This window comes from Botryllus schlosseri, chromosome 5 (genome assembly GCF_051294905.1).
Source record: "Botryllus schlosseri isolate E-star chromosome 5, Bs_hap1, whole genome shotgun sequence".
NCBI lineage: Eukaryota > Metazoa > Chordata > Ascidiacea > Stolidobranchia > Styelidae > Botryllus > Botryllus schlosseri.
The window spans coordinates 17,305,453-17,329,465 of NC_137240.1; the positions used below are offsets into that span (position 1 = coordinate 17,305,453).

A 24,013-nucleotide genomic window follows, 5' to 3' on the forward strand; every position below is an offset into this window, starting at 1 on the left:
TTGTATGGCTTCTCAGTTGAACAATTCAAAATATTTAGACCTCTATACCTATATTACTAGTTATTGATCATTCTGTCATGCTGCCAAGTGCCACTACCTGGAGAAAAATGTTCATCTGCCCCAACTGATGATGCAACAAGCTGTCTGGATTACTTGATTGATTGCCTGGATTGGATTACTTTACCGTTTGGCACATTGCAAATATCTTGAGTTTCAAGACATGGCTTTACCACATGTATATGAATTAATGATTTGATGGATTATCGCAAGAGAGCCGAACATAGGCAACTAAGGAATTAATGATGCCCTCATAAAAAAATCAGGAGCCAATTATGATCACCACATAAAATTTGGTCATGCTGTAAAAGGCAGTGTGGTTTCATGCCGACAGAAATGTCAGCAGATGATCTGACCACTGACTAACTGTCCTGAACTTCTTTCCCGATGCTGACGTCTGCTTTGAAAATAATATTTCATTTGCCTACAGCAAGATATGCGCTCTTCCGTAGATGCTATGAATCTGTCTAGACAAGTGGCTATGGAGGCAGAGGAAAAGACATGGGCATAAAGTCTCGGCAGTTATTGAACTTAATAAGGTTGACATGCATTCTTCAACTATTTTTATGCTCTGGGTATCGAATGTAAAACAAAAATTAATAAATTGCACTTCTTTCCAAGTATATTTGTAAATTCAATGAATCAAAGAATATCATTTATTCAGAATATATCGAAGTCAATGCAAAAGAAACAATGTTCATCGTCTTTAGATGATGTTTCTGAGTTGGTTGAACCAATATACAGAGGGGGTCAGCAACGAAGTACTATTTTACCTGAGTACTCGCGTCATTATGAGTTTAGGCTACTCCCACTTCTACTTGACACGTTTTAGGCAGTACCTTTTTGTCAGACTTGAGATCTTGTCAACTAGACAGTAGCTTCGGCGCATGATTACCTCCCCTTCAAGCGTGAGTTTGTCATAACAACTGGGCATAATAGCCCCAGTACCACGGTAACTAAATTAAATTTTGAAAATTGCACCTATTTGTAGTGTCATTTCTCTTTTGTGTTGATCAAGAAGCACCGTGTAATGTTAACAGTTGTCACCTGGCATAAATTTCTAAAACTAAGCAACCCTCAACCAAATCTACTTCATGTAACTAATTTCTTGACTACTTTTCAGAAATTCATTTCTTCCACTTGAAGTACTTTTAACCTGTCTTGGAAGTAATTAGTTCTACTTTTAGTGGATTATAAATTACCGAGTTACTTCTACTTCTACTCGGTTCTCAACAATGACTACGTTGACCACCTCTGGGTATAGGATGACCGATCTTGTCACTGCGATTGAGCTGCTGTAATATTTATTTGATAGTTACTTCTCTTAGTTCCCTAAATAGCGCACATGTGACATCAAGTATTTGTAAACAAAATCACGCGTGATTTTCCAAATCCACTTCAATCGCAGTTGCGAAGTAGTGCTAATAAAATCAGCATTGTATAAGGAAACAATGAAGTGCACTGCTTTGTTTAGTCTTGAAGTCAGGTTCTCCCAAAAGATACTTCCGATGTGTTCAGCGACATTGTTTTATGTCAGCACGACAGCAGAGCAGACAGTATATCCTGATCCTTGCGGTCCCAGCTGCTTCAGTCATATCTTCCATCCAAAATCAGGCTCCACAACAGAAATATAGTACTACTTGAACTAACAAATACTCTTACCAGAATATAAACCAATCGCTCTACTTCAAATGCTAGAATTTAAGTATACATATGATCAGAGTTGAGTACCGTAATACGACTACGTTACCGAGGGATTTTTGCGTAATTCTGACGATGACATTCGAAATGCTTTGTACAGGACTGACGTCTAGCATATGTGAATCTCTGATGACTTCCACAACAAATTTCTGAAACGTTTACAACCAGAAATCAACAGTACAGTATACGATATTTAGCACTGAAGCAGGTGCGCGAGAAAGTAGCTTGCTAACCAATTTGTGGTTGCTGTGCGTATCTAGGCACGTGATCGAAGTCCTGCAAATGGCCTATTGTCAACCATTCAAGTGAATGTGAAATATATATTTGTGCGTTTGGGGCTGTCCACCAAATATTCACTTTGATTGCTTATCAGTAAAGGGGAACCAGACACTTGCACACAAATTAAACTTATGATGTATGTATGTAAACTGATAATAAAAGCACGAAGTCGTCCTGATTCACATGCTCACATTGCCGATGTCAATAATCTTCATTATGTCAAGAAGGAAGCGTCTTGTCAAGGAAATTGATTGATAACTTTGACATGACTTACATAGAAACGTGCTGGTCCAGGCTTACCCAGTCTTGAGTCATTTCTATTTTTCAAGTGTAGGCACGAGTCAAATCACGCAAATTCCCAAACTGACACGAGTCATGGCATGTAAGTTATCTCAAATATTCCGATTAGGAATAAATTTCGAGTCGACAGTTATTTTCAGCGCGATTTAATGTCACTAGAAAGCTAATAATGAAAAAATAACGAATTAAATACAGAACTGCGTCAAACTGTATTCGTCATGGCGTACTGGTTGAAAACCCCAAGGATAGACTTAGCACTTAAGGTAGCTTCGTAAATAGATATGGTGGTCTTTATATGGTGACCCTACCCCAAAATGCACTGATTCCGATAAATATAAATTATAATATGGTTAGGGACTGCAACACACCACATATTGCGTGCCCACGTACTAATTGTGACGCAATGACCAACGTTAGTAGATTATTGTGTTATCCGTCTTTTCGGAGCAACGCCAATAACGTACTTACAGGTCGATTTCGGGAGAAGGTCCAGTACCCTCAGCAGATTATAATGTATATTTCAGTGATCAGTTTTCGTTTAGGACCGGTTTTAGTAAATATTGCGCTCGAGTCGCCAGCTATAACATAGCCATATGTTATAGGGTAGGGTTGCCATACGTCCGGAATTTCCCGGACATGTCCGGAATTTCACTGAAAAATCTGCGTCCGGGAGGAATTTCTAAAATATGCCTAAATGTCCGAAATTTTGAAGGCTCCAGGCAGGCTCAATTTTTTTCGTAAATCAACATAAACAGTACTATTTTCAAGCAGATTTACGCTATTCAAAATTTTTCTTCGCGGTGCGCGCGAGTTAATGCAACGTATGATGATATTAGTATGGGCAGCAGACATGGGGTAATCGCGATTAGTAATCGTAATCGATTACGACGATTACAGCATTTTAAAGTAATCGTAATCGCAATCGATTACATTCGAAAAAATTCCGAAGTAATCGTAATCGTAATCGACTACTTCGCATATTTAATCGATTTCTTAGTGAAAGAACGATTACTTTTTATTTGTACAAGGACTATGACATAAACTGAACATTCGTGAACAAGGAAGAGATATTATACCAGGTTCGCGATAGCACACACGTCTGGTTTCCAAATGGTATTGCTCATTATTACGTCAGAAGTAGCCTATTAGCTTTGCTCGTCATTGCGTAAGAAGTATCGACAGTAAATAGATATTCGATGTACGTAGCCTACATTAGTATGATTGTAAGAACACCCGCCGTGCTGTATATCAGGTTATCAACACGTTCCATCGTCACTCCCTCGCAGCAGGATAATTAATCTCAATTCTGCCTAGTTTAAAATAGTAATTTATGTATTGATGTTTGGCTATGCTTAGCTAAACGCAATTTGACCGTTGCTTCTTGGCGAGCAGTAGGCCTATGGACAAAGATTTGAAATTTTGTACTCGCCGAATAAAACATTACGGTTTCCACAAGGAAGCATTAAAAATCAACTGCTAATGATATATATTATATATCATAACCGAGCCGTCTTTGCCGTTTCTCGTAACGGCAGCTTGCAGTACATTATCTGTATGAAGTTGAAGGCAGAATTTTATGTTCGCTTCATCGGGCCCCGGCTTCATCTTATTCTCATATGACTCTACTTGAAACGAGCGTCAATCGTTATTTCACAATTCTTTACTCAACATTGGGACCTGTCGCCATGGCCATGGGCTTCTATACCATGTTAGCGTGGGCTGTAGCTAGAATTTGGACCTGAACAGCAATTCGTCCCCCAGTCCAAACGTTGGTCTTTGGCCCCATAGGGTGGCATTTTCAAGTTGAAGACTGAATTTCGTCAATATTATTAGTAATTGCATTATATTACTATTAATTTTTAATCCTCTCTCAACCCCGATGGTCAGATTTACCTGTAGAGCCGGGAGCACGTAATTCATAATTAAAACGTCCGGTATCTTGTTATAATTACTTTAGTTTATGTTGTTAATTCGTGACCTCCGGTCTGTTATATAATTAAAAGATATGGAAGTGGCGCAAGAACTTTGGTGAAACGCACACACAAATTGTCATGTCTTTAAAACTCTGTGGGTGCCCCGGGTGGCATTTGCATTATGAGCTCAGATTGGAAGGACCGGACTATTAGTCACGTCCACCAAGCGTGGCTATTGACAATGGACACATACCCAAAGTTTCGACCAATGTCTTTCTTTAGTAGCACACTTCGTAAAGTCGCATGTTGGTCGAAACTGCGTATATCTTTTGATGGGTCGTGGCACGGTATTGACTGGCACCTAAATGCCTATTACTATAAATTAGGGTTGCATTTGAAACAAAAATCAATTTAAAACAGACATGTTTAAAACAAGGCGCTTGTTTAAAAAATGTTTTTTTTTTCAAACCACGGCGTCACGAATATAAAATTGTGACGTCCTAGTGGATTGAAATTGACAATTGAAAATATAGGGTAAGTATAGCTCATTTGACGAAATATCTGGACTATAACTCTTGAACAGACTATTTTGAGGGTTCCAACCATCCCATATCGATGTACGTAGGCCAAATCGGGTGGTAATTGTCCGTATGCTCATACAATATGTTTTTTGGAAAGTGTTTACACAATTATGGCATAATGTTACAACTTTAAAACACAATTTAGTTTTTTTAAAGCCTTTGTTTTTAAAACACCGTTTAAAACATGTTTTAAACAAAGTGTTTTAAACAACCATTTGTTTTAAATGCAACCCTACTATAAATTATGTATCCTTTATTTTAGGAGGAGACGTATGCATTTCAAAATCAAGCTATCCAGAGATAATTTTCAAGTTAATTAAATCTCTCGAAATGACTGTATAGTTTATGTTGGTTTACGAAATACTTTTGAGTCCCCTTCGATCTCGCTCCTCACCCTATTGGGAAATTTTGGGGGCGGCGGTTATGGACCTGGCAAGAATGCAAATCGTTGGGTGTGATAAATCGACCTCTATAAAAATGGGCAATCGGTACATCATGACGTAGCAAGCCAATTACGCATATTTTTTTAAAGGAAGATTGTTATCTCATTAGGCCTTTTCAGCGCAATCCATATATTGTCTTCCGATATAACTTCTAAGATGCAAAATAAATGTAATCGTGAGTAATCGTGATTACTTTTCCAGTGTAATCGTAATCGTAATCGACTACTTCCTGATTTTGCTGTAATCGTAATCGTAATCGTAATCGCGTCATTCAGAAGTAATCGTAATCGCAATCGATTACATTCATGAAGTAATCACCCCATGTCTGATGGGCAGTTGGGCACCTGGCACTACTCTCGCCGAACATGCAATCAAAATAAATATAAATAACCATCACTTACTGAAATAAGTCTGATTGTGACCGCAATTATAAGATATAACGGTATATTCCTAGAGTTGGTTAAGGTCGATTGGATGCTTATCGGTCACAGACAGGGGTTCCGAATCTTGCGGTCGTTCGCCTTTATCTGGGGATCGCGATGATGTTGGACGTAATCGGCTTCCTAGGCCGTTAGATAAGTTTGGGCAAGCTGATTTTTTTTAGTAATCCGCTTATCAAGTCTTGAGCTTTGCCACGGAACATTTTCAAATGGGAAATGAGGTCGCGACCATAAAAGGCTGGAAATCACCGGATGTGCAACCTGCTGGTGCATTTTACAATGGCCTAATATATGGAAGAATCAATATTATTGAGAGAATTCATACATAAAATTTAACAGCCAAATGCATATAGTAAGTGCCCAACAAGTAACATCGACTACCCTATGGTGGCCCCAAGATCAGTACTTTTTTGGACGGAAGGGGGGAGGGGAGAAAAAATGGTCTTTCGGACCTGATTAAAACACTTAAACAGATAACCGCACCAACCGCAGGGCTCTCAAACACAATCCTGACAGGCCAGACACGGCCCGCCAGATGATATCATCCGGCCCGTAGAGGAATCTATTGTAGACCCTACAGCAAGTAGCAATCACCAGAACCCACACTACATATAACCCAATTCATGACCTATGTTCCACTCCATTCCTGTATAGCAGGGGTTCTCAACTTCCCTTGTATAACGGGCCGCATTTTAACAGCAAAAGACGCTGCGGGCCGCAGAACAATATTACCATGTAATTGTGGGCTAATATTAAATTTAGGCTACTGTAGCCTATTTACCAGCCGTATACGGTTATTTAGTACAGTGCTCTTCAACCTTTTTCGACGTGGTACACCCTTTTAACGTTCGCTCAAAACTCGTACACCCCTGTTCATTAGGGGTCTTCAAAAATGACTTTTTTTCTCAAATCGTACTGGCTACTTGATAAAATTGTTAGGTTATCTAACTTAAGCTTACATACCAAATTTGGTTCAATTCCAACCAGTAGCCGCGTTGCTACGGGGGAAGAAAGTTTCTATTTATCTATTAAAATAAATAACGAAAAATTTGAAATTTTTCTGTTCACCCCATGAAAGTATCAGGTTGTCTATAAAAACGATGTTCTTCAAATTTGATTCAATTCCAACCAGCAGAAGCGGAGTTATTGCCGTCAAAAAATTTGTATTTGAATAAAATAGTATCTGGTCACAGAGTCTATTCGCAGCCAGTTAGGCCGCCCGCCACGCAAATTGGAATTTATTTAGTGTCAGCCCAAAAACAGCATGGCATTACGAACGATAATCAACCTAAATGTAACAGTATTGGGGAGAGAGTAGGTAAAGCTACTGCTGCAGAAGCGGTAATTGAGATCAGCGATGATAGCAGGCGCACCAGCCTACTGCGTATCAGGCCTGCCCCACACCACACACATTCGATAGTAGCACGTCGGCTGCAAGGCGGCGAGATAGCGCAGTGGTATAATCCGCGGCTGCAACACCAATGGGTGCGGGTTCGAGTCCGACGGAGGTCGACTTACGAATTCCGATACCTAAGGTTTACCTAGGGTCCTCCTCGCCACTTCATGCGCGTCAGCGGTGTCTTACAAAAGCCTAGAGGTGGGCCGTGCTATAAGTCGGCAGTTACGGAAAATAAGAAGAATATCGGCCTGGTGTAGATGACCATAGTAGTCGACAATCACCCCACAACAAACAACAAACATGGGCTGCAAGAGATGTCAGCAACCTCAGATCGTATGCCGATATGTATGTGCAGTCTATTGTCACTAATTTGCATCACTAATAACAAAATACTAAATTACAAATGTAGGCCTATGGCGAAATATTGGACATAAAATCGGCATTTTAAAACAGAAGGGTTTCGATTTCAACGTGGAAGCTGTTTCGACCCTGGTTGGTTACGTCACTTCATTTATGTGCATTGTGGTATTTATTAACGTCGGGTAGGAAGTACCGTTCAAGAAGTCTGAGCTATCACGGCGGTTTTCTCAAAAATCAACAAAAGACAAATGACTAGCTGAACTTTCCAACACCACACGGAACCATTGGTTTATTGCCGACGGCTAAATGAATAGGAGAAATATTTTCTTATGACATCACAATCAAGCGGCGTACAGTATTACACTTGAGATAACATCGCACTATATTGCTCATTAACATGTGCGTCAACCTGTACTGACCCATAAACCTGCCTTTGTGATAGCTAGCCACCGGCTCATTTTGATTCGGATCTGGTACACCCCTGTACACCCCATCCGAGTGGTACACCCTTTGCAAATTCTGGTACACCCTAGGGTGTACGACCACCCCGGTTGAAGAGCACTGATTTAGTACATTTTTATGCATTGTAAAGTAATAATGGACAGCGTTCGTAAGTTTGCAGCTGCTGCTTGTTGTGAGAATATATAGTGTAGGTATAGGCCTATCTTCTAGCGGCGCAAGTAAATCTTTTCATGGAGGGTGCATTGCATTCGTTGCCAAGTCGGTATATGCAACTTCAAACCCTACCACCAGAGAACCGAACTCTCTGTTTCAATGCGTGAGCGAGCAAGCATAAATTACGGTAACTTTTGCGTTACAGAGGCCATTATCACATTGCGCTCTGAGTGATATGAGAAGAAGTGGCGTTCCGGGCCATTTCTGAGCAAACCAATCACCCCTTATCATTTCCTTTCATGCCTGGAGTAGAAGCCGGCTTTGCCAAGTTGATATTTTTCGCTGGTCCCCTCCCCACGTTTGCCCAGCCAGCATTTCCTCTGCATATATTATGCCAAGTCGGTGGATTAGTCCGAGACTGGGTTAAAGTAGTATACGTGGCAACGTGTTTCAGAACATGCGATAAAAGATCGACTGGCATTAATGTTACTCGTCTGGTCACGATTGAATCGGACGACTGTATCTTAGAAATTTGTCAGGTGATGTTGCCCTTGCCGATAAGTTCCGGAAACAGCAAATATTCGTACATAATGTTTAGGTTTTATTGAAATCACACCTTCTATAGCAGATTTCTTGAGTTTAGCCATATTCTAAGCAGTTTTGAACGATGCGTCTGTAACGTAGTCGGCAATCTCAACAACCGTTCGAATTGCGTCAAACACTCTTTAAAAGTGTTGGCCTACTACACAGCGGGATTCTCTTGAATCCGATTCCAGCCTAATACCGATTCAAAACGATGACAATCTGAAGTCGAACATATCTCAAGAAACGCCCCATTAAAGCAGTGGTTCTCAATTTCTTTTAGACACGCCCACCTTTCTGATAGGGAAAAATTTCAACCCCCTAACGTCATATAACAAAATGCAACCAGAATGCTAGGAATACAAACGGCTAGTTTGATGGCATGGAACGTTATGGCTGTTGATGGGAGAACTCTCAAATACGAAACCAGACTATACACAGTGAAATAACTATGAATTGGAGATAAATTGCGCGCAGCGCGTACATTTTTTTCAGTCGACCTCATTTTTGCGCCCCCCCTTCAGATGCTTTCACGCCCCAAGGGAGCGCGCGCCCCAGTTTGAGAACCACTGCATTCAAGAATGAGTATTGAGTAATCAAAAGAAACAGAGACGGTACGATAAAAGTGCTAAGAACCTTAATTAATTTGTAACAATACTGTGTCAGTAGTACTTGCGTTATAATGAAAGATGTCGCGGGCCGCAAAATAATCGTCTGTGGGCCGCATGCGGCCCGCGGGGCGCGGGTTGAGAACCCCTGCTGTATAGTGTATCTGTATACAGTCGATGGGTAATGATTTGCTATTGTGACGTCATATTGACGGCAAATATGGTACACCTCATTTTAAAATCCGATAGTGGGCGCTAAAGAGTGTCCGGAATTTGCTTCACAAAAATATGGTAACCCTATTATAGGGTTACCATATTTTGAGATTCGAAAAAGAGGACACTTTTCAAAAATTCCGAAAGCTCTAGTACCGGCTAATAAAACTGGTGATTTTGAAAACTTCTCCCAGGGATATCTAGAAACTTCTATCTAGTTTCTAGATATCCCTGACTTCTCCACCAAGACTTCTATGTTGACTAAAAAAAGGTCGTCATTTTTATCGACTCCCGCATTACGCGCTTTTCTACAATTCGTTTTACAGTTCTTACAATTCCGTAAGTCGACTTTTTCATGGCATCTTACTATTATTATACTACTACGGAGTATTGACTGGACACGCCAGGCCAATTTTCTTTATTTCCATTCATTGCTACCGACTTGTAGGCCCACTTCTGGACTTTTGAAAGCCTCCGCTTACACGGATGAGATGGCGAGGAGATACCTAGATAAACCTCCAGCACTTTGGTGATAATTCCGGAATCGACCCCGGTCGGCATCAAGCCCGCGATCCTTTGGTGTTGCTGTGGATTATAACACTACGCCATCTCGCCATTATGTGTAAAGCGTCTTGCAACTGTGTAACCTAATAATTAAAGCTGTAATACCTGATTAAGATACCGGAATAGTGGAGAACCGACACAGTTCTGTATTTTATTACTACAAAACCAGCAGAGCGAATTGATCAATACAAGGATCGCGGCCTGGAAACGGCCTGGAGCTACGGCGACAAAAGAAAATCATAGAGAACTTGGCAGTATAAGAAGTATAAGAAGAGGTAGCTCATATCGCACCAGCATATAATATAGACATGAAGGAACGTCAATGCAGTCTTATTATATTGAAACTTTATGCTATTAAGAATACGTCAACTTTCTTCGACATGCGTTACGTCAATGGAGGATTTATCAGGACGTTCATCTTCCGCCGGTAACATAGGAGCTTCTATTTCGAGGATACCGTTTCTTGTAAATGCAGATGAAATATTTTTCTTGTCGACGCCTTCCGGTATTGGATAAGATCGTTTCACTTCACGAAGAGTGTAGGAATAGGATCCGCCTTCTTCCTCTTTCTCTTCTCGTTTCGCTTCAACGATCACGTTTTCGCCCTCAACTTTGACTTTGATATCTTCCGGGCGGAAGTTTCGCATTGCCAACTTCAAGTCAAATTTTGAGGGGGCTGTCTCTGTGTATTCCTCGTCCATTTTATAGTTTCCAAACATTCTTTCTGCCATCGCATCAAGCTGAGTCATCAGCAGGGCTACTTCCGAAGAAATTTTTCTTTGAGGCATCCGAAATCTTTGGCATGCAGCTGGATATTCTGTATAACAACACAGCGGTCTTCCCAGCGATAATGAATACATCTTCACAGCTTCTTCTGAATGTACTTGTAGTTGTAGCGGTATATTCTCTCAGATTGTGAATGATGAAGGTTGTCTGTTCGCCATCTATTTATACAGCGCGACAAAACTCCCGAAGATTCTTTTGCCGTCGATTTATTGCGACCATATGACCCCACAAGCGACATCAGCACTTCGAGATTTCGGGAAAATTCTAGAATTCGCAAATTGCTCCGCATCGCCATCTTGCGAATGCTATTATATTAGAATTCAGAAACGTGTTACGACATCCACGCTTTTCCAGCTTTAAGAAACCACTTCAGCGGATGTATTACTCATTATTTGCCGCATTCTGCATTACTACCATCATGCACATATCGATGAACTTTTAATAACAGTTAGAGAATAGGAAATCTTTAATTTTTAGAACAACCGAATGTACCCATTTTCAAACATAGTTTCTTAGTTTGTCGGCAATTTATTAAAATATGGTTGTGGTTTACTTACTTTCTTCTTATGATCTTATACTATTCAATATTGATATCATATCAACACTGGGTAAATCTAGTATTTTCCTGAGGTTTCGCGAATGCTTTTGAATTCAAAATCAATCAATTACAGAATTACAAAATTTCATCGTGTATATATTATTTATCCATTGCTTCGTTAATCAGTAGTTGTCGTGAAATTTTTAGTAATTCGTTTATAAAAGTTTTAATCGCTACAAATCTTTGGTTAAAAGACTATCCTGTTAACTATAGATGACATGACGATTGCGTTCACAGTTTACTCTCTCGACGGCATTGGCATCAACCGTAAGATGGCGCTACAGACTCGTAAATTACGAGAATTTTCCCGCAGCCTCGAAATGTTGATGCGGCTTCTTTGGTCACGAGTTCGGAATAAATCGACTGAGATAGAATGTTCGTTAATATCCTCATCCCGAATAAATATGTGACCACCGGATATTCTTTATTATTCACAATCTTCCGATGTGTACACGATTACGATAACATTCAGAAGAAGCAGTAAATATGTATTCATTACACTGGTCAACACATATTTTTATGCAGACATAGTAAGAGTGGTTTTAAGGGTTCTGAAGGGCACTGATTCCGAACATGACCTTGGTTCTTTTAAAATTGGCTCTATTTTGAAGATAATCCATGGGGCTATTTCGACTAAAATCTAATATTCTCGCTGTAATGGCTAGATAAAAAAAAATCGGCTCAGTCGGACTATAAAGTTCAGAAATTCAATCTACTTGTTATTTTGACACGCTGAAGACTGTTTTAAATAAAGATACATCAATAGAATTATATTTCATGGTTTTAATATTTCGCGTATACCATGTACATAAATAAAGTTCAATCATGTATGTAAGTTTTACCTAGATACTCAAAAAACGTTGCAATAATTGAATCAGCTTTATGTCAACCACCCATTTTAAAATCAAAATAATCAGTTGGAATATAATATTATTAACTTATCTTGAAGCAAAATGGGTTCTTGTACTATTTTCAGTTCTAAGCAATTGAGTGCAGTTTTTCGAAAGGTTCCAGCAATAGTCAGCCACAACATGTTCGTTGCATCTGCACTGATATCTTTATTTTGTTGTTTTGATGTATTGGTGAAACTGTAGCGGCTCTACAAGGCGCGCTCGTCGATCGTGTTGATTATTTGATTACCAATTTGTGAATGCTTCCGCATCCCTTTTTAATGCATGCATGTTGATGCGTTACCTGACAGTTACTAACTTCGCTCGCAATAAACGGAGGTCTCGCTTCATTGGTGACCCCGACTAGCAGGAACGTATTCCTGCACTGCGAGCATGGATCAGCAAGCAGGCAAGCAGAATGCGGTAGCTGTTAAGCTTCCAACCTTTTGGACAGCAGGAAAACGACAAAGCAGTAAACGGGGCAACCGGCAAAAAATTATTTTACCTGCAAGACCTTGGGTCCAACTTCCTTTTTCTTGTCGATACCGGGGCGGAAGTGAGGGTATTCCCACCAACCAGGCTCGAACGGAGACAGAAAACCTCTGGTCCGCTGCTTACAGCCGCGAACGGAAGCATCATACGTACTTATGGGACCAAGCGATTTTCTTTGGTTTTCCCGTCAGGCAAATATGGTTGGGAATTTACCTTGACTGAGGTTTCCCAGCCGTTGCTGGGAGCTGATTTCCTTAGGGCGCGAGATCTGCTAGTTGATGTCAAACACCATCGCCTTATTCATTTGCATTCCCTAACCAGCGTTCCTCTCGGTATTAGTGAACACGTTTCGCTTGGTCTTAATTCTGTTAGCATGGGAAGGTCTTGCTACGCGCAAATCTTAGCCGAATTTCCCGAGATTATTACTCCGCATTTTACGCATGTACAACCCGAGCACGAGGTGGACCATCTCATCTCAACAACCGGACAGCCTATTCATTCTCGTGCAAGACGATTGGCCCCTGATAAGCTCGCCAACGCACAAACGGAGTTCAATAAAATGCTAGAGTTGGGAATCCGCCGTTCTTCGAGCCAGTGGTCTTCACCTTTGCACATGGTGCCCAAGGGTTCCGGAGGTTGCCGGCCTTGTGGAGATTACAGGTGTCTTAATACCGCCACGCAACCAGACCGTTACCCCCATCCCACATCTTCAAGACTTCACCGCGCGCCTCGCGGGATCAAATGTCTTTTCCAAAATCTACTTGATGCGAGGTTACCATCAGGTTCCCGTGCACCTGATGACATTCCGAAAGCTTATCACCACACCATCCGGATTGTTCGAATTCCTACCCATGCCATTCGGCCTAAGAACGCAGCGCAGACATTTCAACGCAGACATTTCAGCGAATGATGGACATGGTTTGCCAGTCACTTGATTTTGTCTTTGTCTATCTCGACGATATCTTGGGAGCGAGCGAATCACTCTCACAACACAACGACATCTTCACGAACTTTTTAAGAGGCTATCCAAGCACGGACTGGTCATAAACATCGATAAATGCCAGTTCGGAAAACCCGCCATAGATTTCCTCGGCCACCGGGTCGATAATCACCGTGCTAAACCACTGCCTGGAAAGGTAGACGCGATTTTGAAATTCCCCCGGCCCAAAACGGTGAAAGGCCTTTGGGAATTTACGGGGATGATCAATTTTTATCATCGGTTCATACCCGAGGCAGCGAAAATCATGATTCCTCTCTATGATGCTCTTTCTGGAAATCCAAAAACGCTTCTTTGGACAACTGAGATGGAAACTGCAATGGCAAAAGCAAAAGAAGCTCTAGCCAGCTCCACACTTCTCCATCATCCTTTACCAGAGGCAAAGACTGCTTTGACGGTCGATGCCTCGCAATACGCGGTTGGGGCGGTCTTGGAGCAATTCATAGACCAACGCTGGAGGCCATTAGCGTTCTTCAGTAAACTCCTCCGACCTCCGGAGCTCAAGTACAGTACAGTGCGTTCGATCGGGAATTGTTGTCTCTGCACCTTGCCATTCGACATTTCCGGTATTTTTTTGAGGGCCGCAACTTTTACAGCCTTTTTACTGAGCACAAGCCACTGACGTTCGCATTTGCGAATATATCAGACATTCGCACATTGATGGGGGAAAAACAATCGTGTAGCTGACGCTATTTAGCGAATTGCAATTTCTAATGTACAGAATCCGTTACTCGACTTAGATTATGAGGCGATGGCGAAAGCCCAGCTATACTCGGAGGTACAAGCATATCGCACGGCAATATCAAATCTACGCATCGAAAACGTTCCGCTTGGAAAGGCCGGCCTTACTTTACTTTGCGACACTTCTAGAGGTACACCACGCCCAGTAGTCCCTCGCTCTTGGCGAAGGAAAATTTTTGAAGTTGTACACGGACTCTCGCATCCTTCGATTAGAACAGGGACGGCCAACCTTTTCAGCCAAAGGGCCACATTCGATTGACGAAATATTGCGCGGGCCACTCACCGCGCGAAGTGCGAAATTTTTTTGAAATTCATAGGTCAATAATATTGTCACTTGACTAAAATGACTATATTGCGAGCCTGTCGTATATATCGCTGGGCTAAGTTTGCGAGGAATGGGCTATTCGGCGCATGGACATATCGGTATCGAAAGCTGCGACCAACATGCGTCAATCTTTCCGTCCCTAGGTTCCATAGTCAACGACGATCTTACTGCGAGCGCAAACGCAGGTCGCATATGTTGAACGACACTTTGTCCCGTAATCGCGAACATAGTTAAACTCAATCTGATACATCAGGCGTTCTTCCATTTTCACAAAAAGGGCAACAATATTAAAAACAAGGAATCGAGTGACAACATGTTGCGCTAAGCTTGCAGAAAATTTTTACTTTTCATAAATCCATCGCAAATTATTCTGCTTTATTGTAGTATACGAAGATATACCAATATGTGACTGGCTGATGGATCTGTCAATGCGTCGGAAGTGATATTTTAGTCATCACATCTCAAGTGTTGCGGCCAAACTAATCACAATTTCACAATCTGTGCAATCCATTTTTGATATTAGAAATTTCGGAAATTACCTCGCGAGCCACTCAAAACCCTCTCGCGGGCCACATGTGGCCCGCGGGCCACTGGTTGGCCGGCCCTGGATTAGAACAACACACAACACGAAAACTGGTGGCATCAAAATTTGTATGGCATGTGCTGAAGAAAGAGGTCGGATTATGGGCAAAACAATGTGTTCCGTGTCAACGCGTTGAAAGTGCACACACACGTCCGGGCGCCGCTATAGTTAATTATCCACCCACAACTTCACGTTTTCAGTCGGTAAACATTGACATCGTGGGACCATTTGCCAATGTCACAAGGTAAAACGTACCTGCTGACAGTGGTAGATCGTTTCACTCGCTGGCCGGAGGCGATACCAATGGATAACTCGACAAATTATCGTGCGCTAGGGCAGTGGTTCTCAACCTTTTTCACCTCGCGGGCCGGTAAAATTTCAAAAATGTCTGGCGGACCGGTGAACTTTCAAAATTGAGATAAAGCCCAAATGTAAAATATGCAACCGTTTTTTGCAACTATATGATGCTATAGAGTGACATTTAGAGGGTTTCGATCGTAATTAAGTATCTTCATGATGGCATAAATGTGATTTTATGGTAGTGAGTCTGCTGAGTCGAGGTAAAATTGTCTTGTCCAAATAAACGTGCTACAGCCGAGAGTCATTTACAGTCTTTCGCACCGAAAGCCGTGGGTTTAACCGACCACGCCAACACGAATAATATTCCTGTCTTTGACAATATCGAGATAAAAAGCGTTTCGGAGTAGAACCAAGCACCTTGTCACGCTACCTTGCTCATTGCCCACTGCCCACAGGCGCAGGCTATTCTGGCAACTACGAATACAATGCGTGCCGCAAAAAAACACTTTACAGCAGCTATACCGGCCATGCGCAAATCCGGGCCGAATAATTACTTCGTCGGCCCATCCCCAAAAACGTTGGTCTTAAGGCCCACAGGGCGATAAGCCAAACCTCGGGGGGGCTTCGCCACCAGACCCTACAGGTGGGTGGATTTTTTCACCTGTACTTGTGAGCACATTCATCCTACTCAGCGTAAGCAGAGAGTTTATATGGATTAATCGCACCAAGAGCGAAAGTATTCGATCATTCATTACCGAATCGGTTTTCTCGCTGAACAACTTTCGGAGTCCCATGTTAGCCTAAACTTCATTATGTGTCGGTACGGCGTCGCACGGTAATGGCTGACGCCGAAATGCCTATTTCTATAAATCATGCGTATTTCTCGGAGAAGGGCACCTATAAGCAAGGCATTTAGTGACAGTAAATCGCGCAAAGCGCGAAAAAAGATTGAAAATGTTGGAAAAAGTTTCAAAAAAATACTCATGAATTATGTTCATTTGCAAAATAATTTTGGGCCCTTTTCAAGCTCGGCATCTTTACAATTGGGCGGTTTAGGGTGCCCCAGTTACGGTCCTCCACAAAATGAATGAATGTAAAACGAATTATTGCGCAAACTGCGCTGTATAGCGATGAGTCAGCTCGTGTCTATCCTGTACTTGTCGCCTTCAACATTGCATCTTGAAATTAGGATATTGTAATATACCTGGCGGACCGGCAGGAATGTCGTCGCGGACCGGCACCGGTCCGCGGACCGGCGGTTGAGAACCACTGCGCTACGGCATTCATCGCCAACTGGGTGGCACGCTTCGGTATCCCAGCACACATTTCTTCCGATCGGGGACCACAATTTACTTTGCATTTATGGGGCCAACTCAATCAGCTACTAGGCGTGCTCCTACACAATACGACCAGTTTTCACCCGCAAGCCAATGGCCTCGTGGAACGCTTCCATAGACATTTAAAAAGTTCCCTTATGGCAAGACTCGCTGGTCCAAACTGGCTGGATGAGCTACAATGGGTTCTTTAGGCCTCCGCACATCACCCAAAGAGGATTTGGACGCTGCTTCGGCCGAACTTGTGTACGGCGCTCCATTGACGGATCCAGGCGATTTTGTTTCTTTTTCAGGAGAAAGTGTACATCGGGGATTTGCCAACGTTGCATGAGAAGATTCGCAATCTCCTTCAACGTCCTATGTCACGACACGGCACGGCAAAAACCGCAGTTCCCGCAAGTTTGAAAGAATGCACATACGTGTTCATTCGAAAGGATGCACACCGACCACCGTTGACCAAACCTTAACGACGGATCGTACAAGGCTCTGAAGAAATCGGCGAAATCATTTACGCTATCCGTGGGCGGCAGAACAGAAGTGGTGTCCGTCGATCGTCTAAAGCCGGCGTATATGGATCTAAACCAGGGTGGGCAACCTTTTGAGCTCGCGGGCCGCATTCAACATTTGAATCCATTCGCGGGCCGCACTATATTAAAAAATGGGATTCTAAACAAAAACGCAGTATTGGTATTTGAATATATATAGTGAGGACATGGAGATAATATATATGCTTATTTAAAACAATCTAAACATTGCTTTTGATGATCTCGTACGCGCGTCACAAACAGTGGCGAGATTTCACAGGCTCGTCGACCTCAACCAATTTGTGAAAACTATATAGAGATGAAAGTCGGTTGTCCCGATTCTTAGATCAGGATTGAAATTTATAACTATGAGCAGCGATCTGTTAATAGATTTACCAATTCCACTTTTGGTTCAGTTCGAGGACACACAATGCTGACAGCATCATAACCATGTTGGCTTCAAACACGCTTCTATACTACGTGTATAGATAAACATGTCTACCATAAACTACCTAAGACACGCGCGAATCGCTTTTTATCAGCACATCACTGGAGTGACCAATCTGATATCATCACACCCTTAATCCGAATTATGTCAATCTCGTTTAGGATTTCTGTGATGTTTAGCAGCAGAAACCTTTCAAACTGCGTGGGCCTTGAGATCGGGCTGTCGCGCCAGAAATTCAACGTAAAAATAATATAGGAAGTATTTACCTTAGAACAGTGGTTCTCAGACTTTCAAGACCCCCCCTCTTATGATGGTAAAAGATTCCGCGCCCCCTTATCGTCATATAACAAAACGCAACCAGGATGCTAGCAAACCGAACTGATAGTTTGATGGCATGGAAGGTTACGACTGTGGATGAGAGATTCTTAAATATGAAATTCAGACTAAATACAGTGCAACAATTATGAATAGTATGTAAATCGCGTAAAGCGTGAAAAAATTTTTCAGTCGAGCTCAGCTTCACGCCTTTCTTCAGATGCTTTCGAGCCCCCAAGGGGGTGCGCCCCCAGTTTGAGAACCACTGTCTTAGAATTATCATGGTGAAATATGCTAAGACAAAGTTTAATCAAGTCGCTGCATTATTGCGATTTTTAATACGCATTTAATAAATATTTTTAATAAGTTTCTTTGGACTCTCGCGGACAGCACAGAACGGCGTGGAGGGCCGCATGCGGCCCGCGGGCCGTAGTTTGCCCACCCCTGATCTAAACGAACCAGTGGAAGTAGCACAACCTGCAAGATGGGGCAGACCACCGCGGCAACCAAGTGAGATCGAGCAACCGTGCGATCTTCCAAATGCAAGAAGATCGAAACGCAACAGGCATCCTCTATCTCGCTACGGTTGCTGAGGATCCCCGCCGCTGGAGGGGGATGATATAGCGGCTCTACAAGGCGCGCCCGTCGATCGTGTTGATTATTAGATTACCAATTTGTGAATGCTTCCGCACCCCTTTTTAATGCATGTCGATGCGTTACCTGGCAGTTACTAACTTCGCTCGCAATAAACGGAACTCTCGCTTCAGAACCTTTCCCCTTTCTATTCCCTCTAATCAACAATATTATTAGAAAATATATTATAACGCAGGGCGACTGTCTTTGTGATGTTCAACTTGCGCGTTGCCTTGATATTGCGCAAACGATAACTGATTGGAAGCCTTCGTACGTTTTACAAAATTGCAGATGCGTAGGAAATCCAAATAAACATTTTTCGAGGCCTTGGATACGGTGGTGAAGGCTATATGCCCTGGGGCTGGGCAAAATCGAATACCTGACGTCATAGAAGTGATGGTATGGAAAGTTCAAAGACAACAATGCCCAATCTACCCTACTGCGTTAGTGCATTAAAAAGCCCAGACTGAAAGTCAGTCGTGCTACAAGTCGGCAGCTGAGACCACAATGGGGGCGCATGTTAGTGAAAGAGACTGAAGATTGACTGGGAGAAGAGAATTGAAGCCGTTCCCAAAATTACGAAAAAGCAAAGACACTATGAACGTCATCACAATTCTTGTCGTGGCAGCAGTCCAGAGGTGGTCAAAGTAGTCACCGTCGCTACTCAAGTAGAAGTAGAAGTATCTCTGGAATTTCTACTCAAGTAGAAGTAGGAGTGTTGGTTCACAAGTAAGTAAGTAAGTAGGTATTCTAGGCTTAGTTTTGCCTACAAAACTGAAAACTGTCAAGTAGAAGTAGAAGTTGTCTAAAATCATATAACTACTTAAAAAGTAGTGTAAGTAGTGTAAGTCGGCAAAATCTACTTCAAGTACTTCAAAAAGTAGAAGTACTTCGTTACTGACCACCTCTGGGCAGCACATAGTTTGAAAAAAGCGATAAGCGCCACTGTGTTGTACCAATAATAATATTAACATTCCCACAAAGATAACGTGTTATATTTTTCGACTGTACCTATTCCTTTCTATTTCTATTAACACCAATTTCTGATTCACTCGTCGCGCGGCATAATCGATCCGTTCTAGTCTTTCTTTGAGGAACAATTTCCCACTGCGACTCACCTGTCATTCAACCGCGGAACTACTCAATCAACTGGATTGCTGAAAATTTCGCATATGAATACACGCAAGCATCGCATAAATCGACATTATATAGGAAACGAATTGACGACGCAATCATCCCGCAGGCATGACTAGAATGAGAATTCGGGAGGGAAAGGGCGAACTATTTTTCGGAATGACGGGACGTCACGAACATCCAATAAGACGTAGTGGCTAACAATGGCCTCATAATTTCAATGCCGAAAATTTTGAGGGGGCATTTGCGTCGTTCATCCCTTGGCTAGCCTATATATACATTATTATTGATTTGTAAGGAAAAGGTTCATCCCTTGGCTAGCCTATATATACATTATTAATGGTTTGTAATGTTTGTAAGAAAAGTATCTTACGCACTCTCAGTTGTTTTCCCGAAGTAGTATTGGTATTAAGTGAACTATAAATAGGATATAACTGTTCCTTCCGTTTCAGTGGAAGTGAGTTTATTTGCTTTCCAAACCTTCCGTTTTATGTCAGTTTGGTCTTATTTCGGAAATATAGCGCATTCGATACCAATGCAAATTCACAGCATCGAGCTCACTTCAACTCGAGAAGGATCGGTGACTGCCTTGGTCCAAGGCGACAAAATCCAGTTTTGCCCTGTGACTTTATTACAATAACCGCACATGTTGTACGCACGCTATCAGCCCGGGAGACCATTTCGCCCGTCTAGGCGACCAGCGTCGCTTGAAGTCACAAGATAGACAATGACTAAGCTTAGCTATCGATATGTTCTTTTCAAATTCCAGTCACGAAATCACGGTGTTACACGTTGGATACGATTGTGCGAGGGTATGGAATTTCATAATGTCTATTTTGACGCCAAGGACTTGCTGGTAGAAAGACAATAGATTAGTCGTTCTCAAGATATTTGAGACGTGCAGTCGCACACGATAGGGGCGAATTCACCCTCGTTACTGTTAAATAAGCACTAACATCACCGAGCATTGGGTTTGCCACAAAATGACATATGGAGGCACGGAAAAGTTGTGAACTTAATTAAGACTGAATGGTCCAAGGCCCTCAAATAAACCTCAGAATTGTAATCCAGTAATAATAATCTAGAATTTACACCTACGTATGAAGGGTATATATCACTGCGCTAAATGTAAGAATACAGTTCTTGTGCGAAGAAGATAACAAAATTTACTTGCGTCAAATTCAGGTAATATGTCAATTCATCAGTATTTACCGTCATATAACTCTAAAAGTATATACACGTTTGTACAAATCATACACAGCGCACGCTTAGAAATGGTCATGGCAGTAAGTGCAACGATAGGTTAGAAATATCAAGCATAATGTACAAAAATATTCGAACAACATTTTCACGCCCACACTTGTCAGGTGTTATCTCATATGAACAAGCGCATGTCTTTCCTGCCCTTGCGAGCTTATCACGCTGACTCCCGGGTTGGTGGTGGTCGACCATATCATCTGTGCCTGTTGGGCTGACGGACGAACCTGCATGAGACATTCCAGATGTTAGTACTGCAGAACAGGAAAAAGAGTTGGCTTTAATTACGTCGTTCGTGCGCGTGTCTCCCTTCAGTCCTATAAGGCCGGCGACGAAGAGTAAAATTCCCGCGACCCAGCAAAGATAGAATGAGTATCCAAAGTCTTCTGGTTTCGGCGGGATCGACACTAGCTGGTCAACGACAATAGTCATCGCCGTGTATACGCTGCATCCCACTATGGCGAAGAGGGCTGTTTAAATGAGAAACATGTGTATGGTAATTCGAGTCACAAGAGTGCATACCGCATATATTTAGTGATTGCCCATTGTCCAAGTAGCCAGCCTAGCTAATAAAGTTGAAGACATACGTTGTACATTTGGTCATGTTAAAACTACTCCAAATATAGAAGTATCAAATAAAAGTCTGAAACTACCCGAGTAGGCAGTTTAACAAAGTAACCGCCGCTGGTTATACGTCTGAAATAGCAAAACGTATTTTCCCGACTAATGGATAAGGACAATGACTGTTGACTATTGAGACGAAAAATATACAATTGATTATTAATGTTCATTGTTCATATCGAAATTTACACGAATATTTTCAACTGGCATTCATCAAGGGTAAACATTAGGGCAAGTTTTTGTTGCACTGAAATCGCTAGAAATTCGAATTAATTTTGACAAAAGTGGCCGTAAAAAGTAGCAATTATAATTTTTGTTTAATTAGTAGGGTATGAGATACTCGAAAGGTTCTGTTGTATAACTTAGTTGCTGCAGAGCTGTCAAACTTGTTACTTTGCCATTTCACGGACATTCTGGCGAGACCACCAAAAATTATATTTTTCCCGTTACACGGCACAGGGAATAATTTTCCCAAAAAAGCCAAACAGCATAGCGATAACCCTCCCCGAACACCCCATGTCTGCAAACTTGACCCAAGGCGTTGCAGAAAAACTCATTCTTGGCGATTTTACCAAAATCAATAGCCTGAATAAGCTGACCCAGTGATAATGTAATTTTCGGCGGTCTCGCCTGGGCGTTAGTGTATACACTATCTAAAATTTAAACAACAGAATTACTAAAGCGATCTATTTACATATATATTGTTCGGACACGGTCGTGCTTGGCAGGGGTAGTTGAATTTCTTGCTTGCAAGCCATTGTGTGATAGATAACAAGTTGCGAGGAGACTAACCCCTCATATAGCTCTTTGTTATGCAAATCAAATAGAATAGAACCATACTAGAAGTAGTTTATAGCAGCTCTTTTGTTTCCTGTTTTCTTTTGCCCTTTTATTTAATTATTTAATTGAAAGTCGATATATATATATATATTACAGCATATTTTTATATCACTCCTTCACGCAATATTTGATAAAAGTTACAGTAAAAATTGGTATGAAATAAAGAGAAAAGTTGCACTATAAAATCCCTTCAAACAGCTTAAATCATCATTGTACGTAGATTCTGAGTATCTAGGAAGGTGTCGGAAGCTAAAAAGTTGCGGAAGTTGCAAAAACTCGCCCTAGCAATCATAAACTATGGCAGAGAATTCGAAAGAATGAGGATTTTCAGCCGGAAATATTCGAGTATATTTCAATATCAATGCATTTTCAATTGGATATTGAAGTTCTCTACCTCCAAGAAACGCTTCAGACACGACAATTCTTTGAAAATTTATTTATCACGTAGTTCTTGTGAAGATTTCACTCGTAAAAGTGACTAAGCTCATCAAAAAAGTACTTTGTGCTTGAAAAAAGGGATGCCTTGCCTACCCCTAAATCGATTTAGCTTACACATTGATGTAAGCTGTACGCAAATATAGTTCAGTGAAAGCAATCCAAACCTGCGATAATGTTCAAAACCCCTTGTTTTGACATCTTCCGCTTTCGGGAGCATAAACCAAGAAGTCCTACCATGATCGCGAAGAACTCCAAAATAATGACGATCAACAGCATGGCTCGCGTCACGTTAATAGTTATTCCGGCTTCCTCGCCTAACGCTGTAAAATGCAAAAAATACAGGTAAGTTACGATATAGTAGGATCTCAAAGCTAATTGGATGCTAGACTTAGTACGAAATGACCGGCAATGATGCCACATTGAAGCCTACACGTCAACATGCTTATGACGTTTGTAGACAATCAGAGCGACAGCGCAAACATAAGTATAAACGCAGGGCATGCGGAACAAAATTACGTGAATATCGGTGCTGTAACAGTTCAATGGCATACTGTACAACTATCGTTCTGAGATTACTGAATTAATGTTATCCGAGCTGGATATTTCTGGATATCCCCTCTATGGTTTATGCCTTTATGGGGACTCAGTTGGAGCAAAGCATGAAATTTGTGACGCGCACGCCGTAAATTTGGGCTAGCAATA

At 41.7% G+C, this 24,013-nt stretch overlaps 2 protein-coding genes across 3 annotated transcripts in view; both read right to left on the reverse strand.

Annotated features, from left to right (window-relative positions):
• Positions 1 to 24,013, reverse strand: part of LOC145439811 (stAR-related lipid transfer protein 5-like) — a 304,908-nt gene that overhangs the window by 57,435 nt on the left and 223,460 nt on the right. The window contains exons 3-5 of one of the 2 annotated variants that reach the window (XM_080317454.1): positions 23,476 to 23,631; positions 21,701 to 21,882; positions 21,296 to 21,639 (exon numbers count right to left, since the gene is read on the reverse strand). The exons of the other annotated variant lie outside the window; for it this stretch is intronic. Of the exons in view, the coding sequence (XP_080173580.1) occupies positions 21,526 to 21,639; positions 21,701 to 21,882; positions 23,476 to 23,631 (452 nt within the window). The 3' untranslated portion in view covers positions 21,296 to 21,525. Of the gene's footprint in view, positions 1 to 21,295; positions 21,640 to 21,700; positions 21,883 to 23,475; positions 23,632 to 24,013 lie in introns of those variants that run through there. 2 annotated transcript variants of the gene reach the window in all.
• LOC145439817 (body wall muscle protein HR-29-like) lies at positions 10,193 to 10,986 on the reverse strand. The gene has a single exon (XM_080317461.1). It carries the CDS (start codon positions 10,913 to 10,915, stop codon positions 10,421 to 10,423), a length of 495 nt encoding a protein of 164 aa, XP_080173587.1. The 5' UTR covers positions 10,916 to 10,986; the 3' UTR covers positions 10,193 to 10,420.

Bases quoted from the DNA above. Each gene is read 5' to 3' on its own strand.
- LOC145439817 (XM_080317461.1), bottom strand. From the start codon at position 10,915: ATGTATTCATTATCGCTGGGAAGACCGCTGTGTTGTTATACAGAATAT.